Genomic DNA, 16260 nt, shown 5'->3' on the forward strand with positions numbered 1-16260 from the left:
AATAGGAACATAAGACATCACAGGTATTATACCTATTTCTTCTACGTGAAAACAAGTACTTCAGCTAAAGTGAAGCATTTTTAAAATGACTCCAGGTTAGAGGACCCATTCAATAACTGGTAGTGAGGCTTTCAGCACTTGCCAGAACCATTCTCATAAACTCATCCGCCACAGTAACACCTCTGTCAGTTCTTAATCTCCTCTGGCATCAATCAAAGATCAAGCCAACCAGACCTGCTCACACCCAGTAGCTCACTCAGTTCAGATCTGTCACAAAAACTGATCATAGAGCACAAATCCAAAAGGGTGCATACTTCACTTTATTTAAATAATAGGAATTACAGAGTATCAGTCAATGCTCATTCTATTCAGAGGGACATGTGAATTAAGATGTAAGTAGTTTCCATCTGATCATTCAGTAAATAAAAGTGCTCAGAATCATTGATCAGGTGTGTGGTGTAATCACAAGCCAGGAGCAAATGGATAGCAGCATCAGCTGTGGTCTTGGAAATGCTTAACCGTTGAAATGGCTTTCCTTGTGAGTAATTAATGGTTTAATATTAATTTGGGACTAAAAATGACTACTAAGCAGCTTGTACCAGGATAACAACTATTTTCTAAAATTGACCTCAAAAAGAATGCCAATAATTTTTTTAATAGCATGTGAGCATCTTGTCTCATGCAATCACTTTTGGGCACTTGAATCTTAACTTTTCTGTGTCACATTCTTTTCTAACGATACTGCTTCCGTCCTAGGAGGAAGTTCATACGGTTTGGTTTTCTTGTGCAGTTTTTCTTCTCTCTTTTTCATTACTTCTTGGAAGTGTTTTCTGGCCTCTAATTCTTTGTCTTCACGATCTTTGGCTTCACACAATGCTTCTTCTTCCTGTCGCACCCTTAGCTCCTCCTGCCACTGAACAACAGAGGGAATTTCATTTACACATGATTATCTAAGAAGAAAAACTGTATTAATTTATTTTCTCAAAATCAATACTATGAACACTTAACTATTTTATTAGACTGCTACATATAAAACAATTTGGATCTTAGAGGTTCTCAAGTAAATATTCAGAAAGGATTCTTTTACTCCACTTTAGCTGCAATGAATACAAACAGTTTATAAACAGTTTAGTTTACAATGAATATAAACAGATTCATTGTAGTGATGACTTATATAGTGTTCCTATCATTTGAATTCTATATATATGTATATGTATAATATGAGATTACTGTTGGAAGTTATTTCCTATCCTCTTCTCTGTCAATAGAGGTGCTATTCTTTGTCTCTCTAAGCTATGCATAGGCAACCCAAAGGAATCCAACTATGTGTGTGCATATACAGGCATCGGCAAGCTGGTTTCTGTTATAATCTGTTCTGGATCATCCTGCTGAGTTGAATAGACTGTTAGGATTTATGAATCATCAGAAATTACTGAGACTGTCCTATGTGCAGAATATTACATATTGATTTATCAAAACCTTCACAGTTGAATATGAGAAGAAATATTTACACACCCATCCCCCATTTTCTGATACCAACGTGTTGGTTTCCAGAAACTAACACAATTATTGCTAGAGTTGTTTGATAATAGCTATATGCTAAATAACCATTCAATGGATTAGCAAATGAACTACTTTCTTATTTTATTTTGCTGAAAATGTCGCTAATGTGATAGAATCTGAAAAAAGTTAAATCATGGCACTATCTCAATCTAATAAATAATATCACATTATTGGTGGTAAAATTAACAAGGGATTTTCAGTGCTATTGAAATCATCGTGTATTAAACAAAAAAAATATTTTTCTCCTACCGCAACCCTTTCCGTAAGAATTAGACATAAAATGATGAACCTTTATTGAGACACTAGCAACTAAATGTAACACATTGGATTAAAATGGATTATGTGCGAAGTTGTACATTGCGACTACTACTTTTTAAAACTCATAATAAGAGTACAGTGATTAAATGTCTTTCTGATGTATCAAGAGTAAAGAAGGGTCACTGTAAATTGAGTCAAAATATTTCTGTTCCATTTTTAGAATTACACTGTAAAAGAAATCAGTGTTCAGCACTTCATCGCAGATTTTTATCACAAGAAATCAGTACCAATTCAGGAAGCCAAGTTAGGCTGTGCTTCACAAATGACAGAAAGCCCAATCTCCCCCACCCCAGTGAAGGCACTGAGCAGTAGCATTCCCCTGGTACCACACCCTGTAGATGGCACAGGGAGACATAACTCAGTTTAGCAATGACCAATAATGTCTGTACTTTCCAATTACACATGTCACTGTTTCAGAATTACACTCCATAAATCAAAGTGCCTTTAAAGAACAATGCTCATGCTGCTGTTTGAAGAACATAATTCTTACGTGATAATCAATGACTTTTGCCAACTCTTCATCTGCCTTGGTGTAGAAATCTGGATATGGAAACATAGGGAGTTCTGATAAAGAATGACGTTCCCTTCAAAAGATCACAATAACAGGCTCAACATTAGGGACAGGTGCTCATCATCCCCAGACAAGGACAGATTTGTAAGTTGCAATTTATTATTAAGCATTTTAACTCTACATTGCTAACATAAAGTGTTTACTTGGTGCAGACAACTGTATATTAAGTATTACTTCCCGCAAGCCATCTTTGGATACCAGAGCTAACATTGTTGAAGCTTAGGCATGACATACTTCAAAGTGCTAGAAAGCAAGGGAAGGTATTTTCTTAGTAGATGCAAAGTACACAGCTGATTAGTAGAAAGTTGGACTCCACGATATGAAAAGTTTAAGGAAGTTCAAAGTAGACTGTGCCCATTAGGGAGATAAAAGTGCCTATGCCTACTGCAGCACCAAAGCCCCAGCAATTCTGACAGAAATATATGCCTAAGAAGTGGATCTTTGATATGTTGGGAATATTGGGCTTTCCATGTCTCTCCAAGGCCCTTTTAATACGAAGGGTAATACTGTGGTAGACAGTTCAGTAATAGTCCAATGATACTGCTGGCAGAACTAAGCTGACTTCAAAGTAAGGAAAAATTAATGTTAAATTATCTGTGCAAGGAGTCACCTCATTGAAGTTATTATGAATAAATTGCGTGAGTCCAAAAATATGGAAACCAACAAGGCAGTGGTAGCACTTGGTTTTGAGAGAGTAAAAGTGAGTGTAAAGGAGGAAAATCTTATGGAGGAACTGAATGGAGGTTAGTATCAATAAATTTCCATAACCAAAGATAAATATGATTATTTTTATTTAAGAGGAAAAGAGGAAGAGGAAGGGAAGGACAGAGACAGGGTGAGATCACTCATCTGTTGCCAGAGATGCCCACAATAACTGGAGCCAGAATACAGGAATTGAACCTGGGTCTCCCAAGAGGGTGACAGAGACAGCGTGACCCATAACCTCTTCTGCCCTCATGAGGAAGCCAGGACACAATCACAGGTACTCCAATATGGATGAGGGCATCACAACCAGATTCTTTTTTTTTTTTTTTTTTTTTTGATTGGAAAGCCAGACATACAGAGAGAAGAGACAGAGAGGAATATCTTCCATCCATTGATTCACTCCCCAAGCGGCCACAATGCAGGAGCTGCGCCAATCCAAAGCCAGGAGCCAGGAGTTTCTTCTGGGCCGCCCACATAGGTGTAGGGTCGCAAGACTTTGGAACATGCTCGACTGCTTTCCCAGACCACAAGAAGGGAGCTGGAAGGAAAGTGGGGGCTGCTGAGTTTAGAACCATATTGGATCCTGGCACGTGCAATGTGAGGACTTTAGCCACTAGGCTACCACACCGGGTCCCATCACAACCAGCTTCTTAACTGCAATACCAAATATTTGCTCCGATTAATTTTGGATAATGTGATGTTTACAAAGTTTTTCAAATTGCTGCCTACACTAGTCTACTGAGTTCCATATCCTTAATTCTTCTCCTTATATACTTACAGTGCCAGATCCTATTGTGATTGTGACTTTTTTTCACTCATACCTTTCTAAGTATCTTTACCTCCACCATTACTTCTGTATTCACACCATTATCAACTCTCACTTTGATTAAGGACTCTAATTTGTAATCACTCAGCACCCACCATTTTCTTACCCACTTTATCTCCAGGCTTAAGATCCTGTTTGTTAAGGGAGCCTACACTAGACTGCACACGTGGTAAGTGCTTTTCCCTGACTTCTGCAAGCTTATTTCACGCCATTCTCTTCAGCCTACCATGCCAGCTTTCTTTTGACATATCCTACTGTTTGCTGGTACGCACTGTTATTCCTTCCTCTGATGCTTCTCTCCTCCCTCTCTGTATTTGCTGCCAGGCTAGCTAACACCTACATGTCCAGCTCAGTTCAAGTTCATGGCTACAGTTCTCAACTCACTGTGCCCCTTTCTTTGGGAATACTTCCCTGAGCTGTAGTTGTACATTATCAAGTGCATATGTGAACTTCTGCTGTTCGTGGTAGAGCATGAGCCACCTGATCATGGGCATTTTCTCCTTTATGTTATCATTTGGGTCTTCAGTGACCAATCCAGTACCACTAACCAATTAATGTCTACATATAACCTGAATGAGGGGACGAATAAATACACTATGACCTGCTTTAGTCCCTTTAAACTTCCAAGGCACAGGTAAGAGACTATTGCACAGCCCTCTTGTGTCTGTAGAATATTATCCAGTGTAGCAACAGAGGAGCAAACTCAGGAGACAAGTTGTAGAAAGGAGTCAGCAGGAGTCTAAAAAAAAAAAAAAAAAGCCTGAGGTGGCCAGCAAGTAGACAATGAGCTTGCTCTTAGGCAATGACATTCAGAAATATCCAATGGCAGAAGGAATTCAGCTCCGCACTGCAGACAGAAAGAGATCTCTAGCCACTCTTTTAAAATATCAAAGAAAAAAAGTACTGTAGAGAACTGGGGAATCCAGGATGGGGCATGCAAAGAATGACACTTGGGTTGGCAATATTCATTCAATGATGAGGTTCGAGCACCTCATGTATTCAAAGAATTGTGCTATAAGCTCTGAAAAAGTAAATAAGACAATGTGAAAACTGTTTATAGGTTAAAAATATCAAGCAAAGTGGGTGTTTAAGTTTTAGGAAATGCAGACGTCATAATGCTGAATGTCTTAAGATGGGAAAATTAAATGGCTATGCCTACACATCTGTTATTTCCAGTTACTTCTGTGGAATACTGTACTAGACAAGAAAACTGTATATATAACTGTAATACAACCCAGGAGGAAACACAAGAGAGGTGAATGTTTGCTGACATAAGCAGAAAAACAAAATTGGAGTAAAATGAGCAAGTGCATGGGCTCTGGTCTCAGACAGAGCTTGAAGCATATTTTGGTTCTGTCACTTCATGTCATTTGATCCTTCTGTTTCCCAGCATCTTATTCTAACATATAAACTTACCAGTCTGCATTATTATGTTTTAGAGGAATTAGAGAGAGCTAAGTCATAAATCAAACACAGAACAAGTCTAAGCATCAGAACACAGAGGAGAAAACCGCAGCTTTTACTCAATGCTATCAACTACAGAAATGAAGAAGGGAGGAATAGGACCATTTTGATGAATCTTCAATGAGATGTATGATTTCAATGCTTCTATTTAAGCAGTGGGCACAGACTTTCCCAGAAAGATGGCCAATAGTTTCTTAGGGCTAATTTATCAAATCACCACAAACTAAAATAGAAACTAAATGTCCTAGAGAACAAAAATGCAACATGAAGGTGTTAACATGGTAGGTTCTTTTAGAAGTTCTATAGGAGAATATTTCTCTTGCATGGTTAGCTTCTGATCATTGTTGACAATCCTTGGAATTCCTTGATTTATACATATGTCACCCCTTCTTCTCTTTGTATCCATATGGCCTTTATTTTACTGAGTTCTTCCATTTTTTTAATTACCTTATGGGGATACTGTCCTTGGATTTCAAGGCAACTAATCAACATGGATTTAACATTTACCTCAGCTTGACTCAACTTCAGACAGGTGTCTTCTGGCCTCACTTTCCTTAGAGAATATACTTCAGAAAATTCATTGTAAATTCCTTTCTCTGTCCATTTAAAATGCTAAATCTTCTTGCAATGTTATAATCCAAGACTGTCATGGTCAAGCACCTGGAGCCTTCCTTTAAAAACCAATCCAGGGGCCCGGCAGTGTGGCCTAGTGGCTAAAGTCCTCGCCTTGAAAGCCCCGGGATCCCATATGGGTGCCAGTTCTAGTCTCAGCAGCTCCACTTCCCATCCAGCTCCCTGCCTGTGGCCTGGGAAAGCAGTTGAGGACGGCCCAATGCATTGGAACACTGCACCTGCGTGGGAGACCTGGAAGAGGTTCCTGGTTCCTAGCTTCGGATCTGCTCAGTTCTGGCCCGTTGCAGCTCACTTGGGGAGTGAATCATCGGACGGAAGATCTTCCTCTCTGTCTCTCCTCCTCTGTGTATATCTGGCTGTAATAAAATGAATAAATCTTTAAAAAAAAAAAAAGAAAAAGAAAACCAATCCAGGAAGGCAACTCCCAACACCCTGTCTCTGTGGCAGCTGGAGAGCTTCACTTTTCTAAGTGACAATTGGCAAGTACATCATGTTGACTTAATCACACTAACCAGCTACTCTCTAATGTTTTCATGTGCTTTTCCTATAGCTCATCTCAGTGCTGAAAATTCCTCTTGCTTTTTGTTTCATGGGAGTTGACTTCAATCTCTTTTCCTTATTGGCATACTTTTGAATAAGAATTTATATACTCATTTGATTTGCCTAGTGTAATTCTTTGATTCACGATGATCTTGATATTCCTATCTTAATGACATTTGTAAAGATCTCCTCCAAATAAGGTCACGTTCACAGATACGAAGCATGGGGGTTTAGATTCAGACATGGGGAAGGTAATTATCATAGCAATCAGATGCTGGTGATGACGTCGGCATCCATATCAGACTATCTGGAATAGGTATCCAATTGTGGCTCCTAACCCCTGCTCACTGATAATGCAAACCCTGGGAAACTGTACTGTGGTCAAGTAACTGGTTCCCGTTACTCATGTGGGAGATGTAGTTAAAGTTCCTGTTCCCAGATTTGGGCATTTAAGAGTTAGCTAGCATACTCTCTCTCTCTTTCTCACCCCATCCCCACTTTAAGTAAGTAAATAAATAAATACAATTAAATTGGATGTATCTCTTAGAGAAGGCAATTCAACGCACTACAGATGGCAAAACAGAAGCAAAGAGGAAGGAAATAGAGTTTACTTGGGAGGAATGATATAGATAGGGCTGTTTGGAACCCAGCATAGCATATATTTAATGGAAGAGGTGACTCATTTCTGCATTTATTCAAACATCTATTACAAGAGTTGTTAACATTAAGAAGGGAAAGAGAAAAAACCCTCTTAAGTACTGCCCTTGAAGAACGTGAAGTTCACATGGAATATGATGTGCAAATAGACATCTACAGTGTACTGGAAGACTAACTCACACCCTGACCTCTAGGTGTTGAAGTGCAATGCATCATGTAAAACATGGCTTATATCAGGAAAACTGCAATAAGCATTGGACTTACCACAAAGCTACATAAAATTAGTTTAAAAATTGAATGACTTGTTCCCTCATCTCACACTTCAAAGAAATTTAGATCTCCATAGTTGCATTGGTTGGTGCGAATTTCCTCTGGAACATTTCATTTTCCTTTATTAATCAATTTTCTGATTCAATTGGAATTTCATCAGATTAAACCTGCTCTGTTATTTGGATTTTTTTCTGCTTTGGAAGATTATATTTTCATTATTTGGCTACTCTCTAGTTAGTCAACTTTATTGTTCTCAGTTCTATTGAAATCTCTTCTGATGAAAGTCTTACTTGCTAAAGACAATAAGAAGTATAAGCATAGGCATTTTCCTTGGATTCATGATTCCTTGTTCGAACAGAATAGTATTAGAAAAACTGAATCTGAGATAGACAATTGTTTATTTCATGTAACCAGAGACCAAAACTACTAAAGTCACTCTGATAGTTATAAAAATGTTTTATTAAAAGATCATGGGTTCAAGCTATTCCTGAATTTCATTTTAACTTTCTTAAAGAGATTATTACTCAAAAATTTTCTCTTTTCATTAGAGTTTTGGCATGATACTAAAATGTATCAGCTAAAGCATACATGCAAATTTTACAAATAGCCTCAGACATCCAGAGGTTTCCATGATGTTATTGTTGCTGGTAGTGAAAGGGTCTGAAAGAATTACTATCCAGTCACTTTTTGAGCATTAATGAGGCAATAACTGCCCAAAAGGAAAATAGATTCCTTTCTTTCTATAAAAAGACTGGAGAATATATACATTCAGAACATCTCTTTCAGATGGGATAACATAAAACCAGGAAATGATATTTATAGAAGGTAGAATATTGATAAATAAGAACATTTTTAGTTTTTAAAAAATTATTGTGGTTCTCTTCTGTAGTGTCACTTAGTTCATTTTTTATGGTCATTAGTGTCATGACCTCATTAGGATTTTTTTTTTTGGTCACCATGGAGACATGATTAGCTTATAGCAAAGCGATGATCCTATAGACAACAATCATTATAAGAGCCAGAGATTATGTCCTAAAACCTGTTCAAAAGCATTGATGAACTGAGCAAGCAGTCAGAACTGAAGGGCCAAAAGCTCAGAAGGGAACTGTGGAGAACTAGGTTACATTCTGACATGATTTCCCAGCGCTCCGAGTGGAAGGTGATCAGGGCAGCTGGAGGCCGAGCAGAGACCATGGTTATCTAGTGGGGAAGCCAAAGTTAGAGTTCTGAACTGACAAGGTAGCCAAAAGTTGAGGGATCAAGATGGAGAACACTAAACTCCAGATTCATCATTAGGGTTTTCCCAACGCTTCTGCTGAATTATTAAATGAAGAAAGCTAAGAAGTCGAGCAAAAGTGTCACTGACAAGCAGCATGGGATTTTTCTAAAAATTTATAGCCGTGAGGAACACAAAAACTTGGAGTTCAGAATTCGTAAGATTGGAGAGGCCATGATAAACAGCTCAGACTCTCATCTGGGTCTCCTATAAATCTAGGCTCTTGGGCTATGTTTGAATTACATGTAAATTTAAGTCGGTTAAATCATCCTTGAGTCGGTTTAGCTACTAGGTTGAATTAAAATGTTGTGCCCTCAATCAAGTTACACAGCAGCAAGTGACACTCTTTCTAGCAGCACACAGCATCCCAGGAGCTCTGGGAATTTTTGATAAACAAGATCCAGCATTCAATAAAACATTTTCAGACAAACCAACAAAAACTACGCACAGAAAATTCATAGTGAAGGTGCAGATACAGAATTCAAAACAACTACGATAAATACATTGAAATAGGTGAATGACATAATGGATAACTTTGCCAGAAAATGAATGTCATTTAATCACTGAAATAATGTTAGAATTGAAAAAAAAATCAATAAGTGAAATTGAAGTCAATGGATAGATTGAACATAGCAGATAAGGAGATAAGTGGATTAGATGATGGGAAAGTAAAAATATCTATGTTAAAGATAAGGATACCTAAGATGGCATTGTTGTAATAAAAATGGAAACAATCCAAATGACTGCCTACAGTAAAAGAGGTAAATAGTGGGAGATGTACATAGTGGGAATATTTTAAAATATTTAGAAACATTAAATACTTAAATACAGTAAATGAATGAATTGAAACTAGATAAAACCACACACCAAAAAAGTGCAAAATGTCTTATCTTTTAATTTGTTTTTTTTTACAATCTTTTCAAAATACTTTTATATACAGACAAGTAGTAACAAATGAATTCAAGGTAGGTGCAGTTACATAAAAGAGTGAGCAAACAATCTAGGACAACTGATAAATATTTGACACCATAACAAATAAATCAACACAATTTATATCTTTTTCTTACTAACTTATTCTATTTGAGAGACACAAAGACAAAGAGAAGAAGAGAAAGAGAAGAAGGTGAGAAATCTCCCGTTTGCTGGTTCATTTCTCCCAGTTCCCACAACAGCTGTTGCTGGGTCAGGCTGAAACCCAGAGCTTTGAACTTAACCCAGAATCCCACATTAAGTGGCGGGAATCCAAGAACCAAAGCCATCAGCTGCTTCTTCCCATCACATACATTAGTAGAAAGCTGGGATTGGGACAGAGCCAGGGGTTGAAATGTGGGGTGCCAGTGCCTTGAGCAGCTTCAGCTCAGGCGAAACCCTAGTCCCTAACCGACACCATTTTAAGGAAGCAGATGCTTATAGAGAACAACTGAGTGACAGGATGATTTACAAAAGTCAGGAAAGCGACTCCTTCTTCAAGGAAGGGAGGCCCGACAATTAGGAAAGGATGCAAATGGTAAGTTTTTAGTAATCATATATTATCATTACTATAGGTATTGTAATCACATGCACACATTTTATGTGTCTTGCATGCATGATGCATTTCAAAACTTAGAGGCCAGCGCTGTGGCTCAGCAGGTTAAGCCACTGTTTGCTATACTGACATCCCCTATCAGAGAGTGATGCTTGAATCCTGTCTACACTGCTTACAACCCAGCTGCCTGCTAATGCATCTACCGGGAAGGCATTAGACAATAACCCAAGTTCTTATACTGCAGCCACATACGAAGGGGACTCAGAGCCATTGTATGCTCTTATATTTGTCCTGTTCTAACCACAATTGTGGCAGTTATTTGGAGAGTGAATTAGATGAGGGAAGATCTACTGCCACCCCCAAAAAGCCCTTGCTACCTCCCTATGCTACTCTAACAAATGAATAATTCTCTTTTTAATTAATGTAAGGTGTGGATTACCACTAATGTTTCAGGAATTTGCTAGAACTGAATGAACTCTTTGCCAGGAAGCTGAGAGGCTCTGAGCTGTCCCTGGACATCGGACAGGAATGCAGTACCTTCTGAACGTAACAAGTGGCTTATTTCTATTAAGGTCCCTAGCCTCACAGGGTGGGGTCATTAAAGAACATAGTCTGAGATCAGCCTGCCTTGGGGCAGGCTGTACTGGTTTCATCATTAAGGAATTCAGTTTTTTAGATCATGTAATCAATTCTACTTGTTCCTCTTCCCCTTTCTCAGGTTCTTTATCTCTTGCACTCAATAGGAACCATTCCTATTTCTCTGGATCTGTCTGCTCCAACTTTGTCATCATCTGAATTTCTTGCTCAGTCCGGCCATACTGGACTGTTCCTATAGATACAGGCACGTGCCTTCTTTGACTGTAAGGCCTCGCTTTGGTTTGTCCTCTCAGATTCTGGTAAAGGGCTGTTGGAATGCCTCTCCACTCACATGGTCCCACTGTAGATCACTAGCCAACTGTGATGCAGTTTTTCCTCCATTAGAATTATTGTGTCATTCACCATTTAAACAGTGACCATTTAGTGGGACTTCACCTTTTAAAACATTCTTTTTTTTTTTTTTTTTTTGAGAGCATTTAGTAATGTTTCCTTTTGGATTGAGGTAGTAGAGAAAATAAAGTAGTACTCTATCAGGCATTGGTTTTTCTCATTCTTTTTTTTTTAATTATTTATTATTTTTACTTCATTAATTAAATTGTATTATGTGACACAGTTACATAGGTACTTGTGTTCTCCCCACCCCTCCCCAAACCCTCCCACCATGGTGGATTCCTCCACCTTGTTGCATAACCACAGCTCAAGTTCAGTTGAGATTCCCCCATTGCAAGCGTATACCAAACATAGAGTCCAGCATCTTATTGTCCAGTCAAGTTCAACGGCTTCTTAGGTATACCCTCTCTGGTCTGAAGACAGAGCCAGCAGAGTATCATCCCAGTCAATTGAAAGCTCCAACATACCATCAGCAAAAATTTACATCATTATGGAATTAATTGACATAGTAATGAGTAACCAATATGTTAAAAGTAAATGCGAGTTCCCAGCCACCTTCTGTGACCACCTCACCCACACTTCAATTTTAGTTTATACACAACATATAACATTCATAACATAACATGTTATACATAACATCATATCATCTTAAATTAAGGCAAACATGTGGTATTTTCTCATTCTTAAATAGGTAATAAAGATCTGAAAACTGATTCAAATTGGCCAGACCTATGCCCAGGCTTTCAAAGACCCTGAGCATGTCAACAATTCCTGCTCTATAACTCAGAAAGATCAGCTCATTTCTTGACAAAATTGTATCTTAACTAGACCATCTGTTAATTCTTTAGGGGTATTTTTTTCTCAATTTCACTTCAATTCTTTATTCTTAGGCACCATAGGTCATTCTGGAAACAAATTTTTCAGATCTGCAGAGTTGACCTATTTAACTCTAACCTTCACACTCAGCACCTTGCTTTTTTTAAAAAATATATTTATTTATCTTTATTAGAAAGTCAGATATACAGAGAGGAGGAAAGACAGAGAGCAAGATCTTTCATCTGATGATTCACTGCTCAAGCGGCTGCAACAGTCAGTGCTGAGTCGATTTGAAACCAGGTGCTGGGTGCTTCTTCCGGGTATCCCACGTGGATTCAGGGTCGCAAGACTTTGGAACGTCCTCCACTGCTTTCCCAGACCACAAGCAGGGAGCTGGACTGGAAACAGGGCTGCTGGAACATGAACCAGTGCCCATATGGGATCCTCGTGCGTGCAAGGCGAGGACTTTAGCCACTGGGCTACTGCTCCAGGCCCTCATTAATGTATTTTTATCTTAATTAAATAATTTGAATCTTCAGTGTGGGATGTCAGATTTGAGCCAGTGGTGAATCATATACTTGAGTACTATATTTGTGATCCTAATTATGTTGCCCAAATCACAGGGCTTCAAGACTACAGCAGCCCGCGAGGGGGACTATTTACAGCACACCAATTTAGGTGAAAATTATGTTAAATTGGAAACTTTCAGGAAAACAAGTCACCTTGGCTAAATTGGCAGAGCTGGTTGGTAAAGAAAAAACTGATTTCCTACTTAACTGTAATCCACTACTTCATTAAAACAAACAAAAATCTTGCAATTATAGAGTTGATTTTGTTTTATAGTTCTAGTATTTTCATACATTCTGGAGGCGCAGTTTGTTCCGTGAAAGTCCAATCATTACCCCCTGTCACCTCTCAGCCATCGAGGGCTTAGGCAGTGAGCACATGTTTGCCTGCTCCTGGGTCCCCCGGCTTTTCCCTTCCTTGGGTGGCTGGGTCTCAGACATGATCTCCTACAATTTCAGTCCCACTTCTCCTTGCCAGCCACACTATTGATCTGCTGGTTTCCATATATTTTTCCTCCTGGAAAGTTTCAGTCACTATTTTCATTTGACCAACATCTACAGCGGCAACTGAACATCTCCAAGTCAAGCCTTCTCACATTTTAATTTCTGCTCAATTCATTGATTTTTAAATATTCTGTCTCTACTAAATAACTTCTGTATTCTCACCTACTTACTTTTGTAGTCCTGTGCCAAGGATGCTCTCCTGACACCCTAACATTGTAGATTTATCATTTATTACAGTGTTTCACAGGCTCCTAAAACAATTTCCTGATTAGGATGATTAGGATGTGGGATACTTTCCTCAACCCCATTGTAGACACTAATCTGTGTGATTGTCATAAAGGTTGTCAAATGGGTGATTTTGCAGGCAGGAGAAAACTTAAGTGTCCTCAGGCAAAACCACCATTCTAGGAAGATACTAAGAACATGTTAGGAAGGGAGAGAGTGAGTAAAAATAAAATGTCTGTGACTTAGCAGTGTGGATATGTCCACATGTCCCTGGGGGGACAAGATTGGGTAGTGAAAAAGTGGTAACTTTCACTTTGAACGTTTCGAGCCTGGAGCCCAGATTTTCATCCATGTCTCCCATTCATGTGGCAGGAATTCAATTGCTTGAGCCCCAGCTTCTCATTTGCATGTGGAGGTGAATAAGGACTTTGATGTCTTGTTTATTAAGTTTTAATTTTTTTTATTTGAAAGAGAGAGAAGAAGGAGGGAGAGAAGAAAAGAGAGCCTTCCATCTGCTGGTTCACCCATCATGTGTCCACAATAGCTTGGGATGAGTGAGGCTCAAACCAGGAACGCAGAACTTCATTCAGATCTCCCACGTGGGCGGCAGAAACCTGAGAGCCTGGGCCATCATCTGCTGCCCCTTGGGAGCTGGATTGGAAGCGGAGTAGCCAGGATTCAAAGTGATTCCAGTTTGAGATGTGGGCATCTCTAGGGGTGACTTAATTCATCATACCAAAATTTTCACTTCAGACACTGCCATCCTAGCGAGTAGACCAACTGTCTGGCCCCAGCAAGTCAAATTCAAGAGTCTTCTTACCCTAATTGACACTGGCTGCTCTCCATGTCTGTGTCACTGTAATTCTGGGAAAACTCCTCACCTCTGTACTTTCTTGTGACTGCTCTTTTCTTTCAGCATCTTCTACGCCACTTTTTCTTGACGTTTTTCCTCATTTGAGAAAGAGAACTTTCTTAAGATATTTCCTCTGGCATGATGAACAGAAGGTAGAACATTTCAAACCTAGCATGTTTGAAAATGTTATTGGGGCTGGTACTAGCAGGCTACTGCTCTGCTGCAACATTGGCATCCTATATGGACACTGGTTCACATTCTAGCTGCTCCACTTGAGGCCAGCTCCCTGCTAGTGTTCTGGGACAGCAATGGAAGATGACCCAAGTTTTGGGGACCCTGAACCCATGTGGGAGACTCAGAAGGAGTTCCTGGTTCCCAGGTTTGGACCAGCTCAGCTCTGACAATTGGAGCCAAAAGGGGTGTGAATCAGCAGATGGAGGACCTCTCTCTCTCTCTCTCTCTCTCTCTAGTAAAAATTAATCTTAAAATATTTTGCTCTCTGCATTTATTAGATTGGGACAGGAAGTTACTCAGTCATTATTTATTATCTGAACTCTCACTATCCTAAATAAAGAACAGATTCAAATGTTTTCGAGTATTTTAGAGCTTTTTGTTATTTGCTTTCCAAACATCATGAACTAGTCCTATTTGAACAGACAAGGGTATTTTAATTCTAGAATGGTTATTATTGTCACTTGGTGTATTGAGTCAGTGGTTCCACTTGCTTTGCTTCCAAGTTGAGGAGTCTGATGCCATTTTGATTCCCAGGCAGTGGTAGTGATCTCTTATCCTCCCATGAAGTATATTTCTGATATATTTATTGGAGAATACTCACAAGACAGATGCTGAAACATCAACTGATAGAACAGTTGTTTGCTTCTTACTCACATAAATCTGATGTAGTTCACTAAGGACGTCTCTTCTGAATGACTAGGAAGCTGCCCTCTTGTAACATCAACATCTCAACGTGTAGTTTTCAAGATCACATGGATCAAGGAAGAAAGATATGGAGGTGATGCATTGCTTCATGACTCCTCTGGCATGGAAGTGTCATGTCACTTTGGCTCATGAAACTTGCTCAAGAATCAGGGTTTAGGATTGATATTGATTTGAATATTTCTATTTTAGTTAAGATCTGCTCAGGAGAGGGGGCTGGTCTTGGCACTGTTGGAAACTTAGCAGCACTTTTAGTAAGTACATGTTGGAATTGCCTTGAAAGCCAATCATTAAATAAACAGTGGAAGTTCTCCTGGGAGGCAAGTTCTAACTAGTGAGAGTATACTGGCCTAACCTAACTCCAGGGAAGACTCTGGGGAAAAGTAAGGAAATATCTGAAACTTTATGATGGCTTACATTTGGCGCTACAGGAAGTTTTAAGTTTCCTTTTCTCTTAGTTTTTTCGTTTTCATATAGAAGTGCATGACGCATGATGCACAATTTTCCATAAGGGCCCCAAAGATCCTTGTCTCTTAAGGACTCATGCTTTGTCAGATTTATTCTCTCTGAGCAGGGCCAGCTTGGGGAGCTACTTGCAACTAGTATATTAGACAAATTTGTTGAGATACTGTTTCCATGATCAAGAGGATTTTCCTTGGAGTTAGCATGGGGCGTAGTGGGTAAAGCTGTGATGTTAGTATCCCACATGGGCACATTTTTAAGTACTATCTGTTTCAGTTTCAATACAGCTCCCTACTAACTTACCTGCAGCAACAAAAGAAGATGGCCCAAGTATTTCATCCACTGCACCCGCATGAGGAAATCAGAAGAAGCTCCTAGATCCTTGCACTTAACGTTGGCCTAACCCAGCCCAGACCATTGTGACTATTCGGGGAATGAACCAATGCTTCAAAGATCTCTGCCCCCTCTCTGTAAAAGTTCTTTCAAATAAATCATTCCAAAAACAAAAAGATGGACTTTTATTTTCCACTTTCATGTTCAATAAATCAAGTTATCATATTAGC

The 16260-nt window shown here is 39.1% G+C and overlaps 1 protein-coding gene across 3 annotated transcripts in view; it reads right to left on the minus strand.

The window, feature by feature from the left end:
- Nucleotides 1–641: 641 nt before the first annotated feature.
- TMEM232 (transmembrane protein 232) overlaps nt 642–16260 on the minus strand; it is a 151226-nt gene continuing 135607 nt past the window's right edge. The window contains exons 13-14 of one of the 3 annotated variants that reach the window (XM_058656316.1): nt 2372–2465; nt 642–913 (exon numbers count right to left, since the gene is read on the minus strand). In XM_058656316.1, the coding sequence (XP_058512299.1) occupies nt 707–913; nt 2372–2465 (301 nt within the window). In that variant the 3' untranslated portion in view covers nt 642–706. The remainder of the gene's footprint in view (nt 914–2371; nt 2466–16260) is intronic. The other 2 variants (XM_058656317.1, XM_058656318.1) reach the window with 2 other exon arrangements.

The sequence above is a fragment of the Ochotona princeps genome, chromosome 28, assembly GCF_030435755.1.
Source record: "Ochotona princeps isolate mOchPri1 chromosome 28, mOchPri1.hap1, whole genome shotgun sequence".
Classification (NCBI taxonomy): domain Eukaryota; kingdom Metazoa; phylum Chordata; class Mammalia; order Lagomorpha; family Ochotonidae; genus Ochotona; species Ochotona princeps.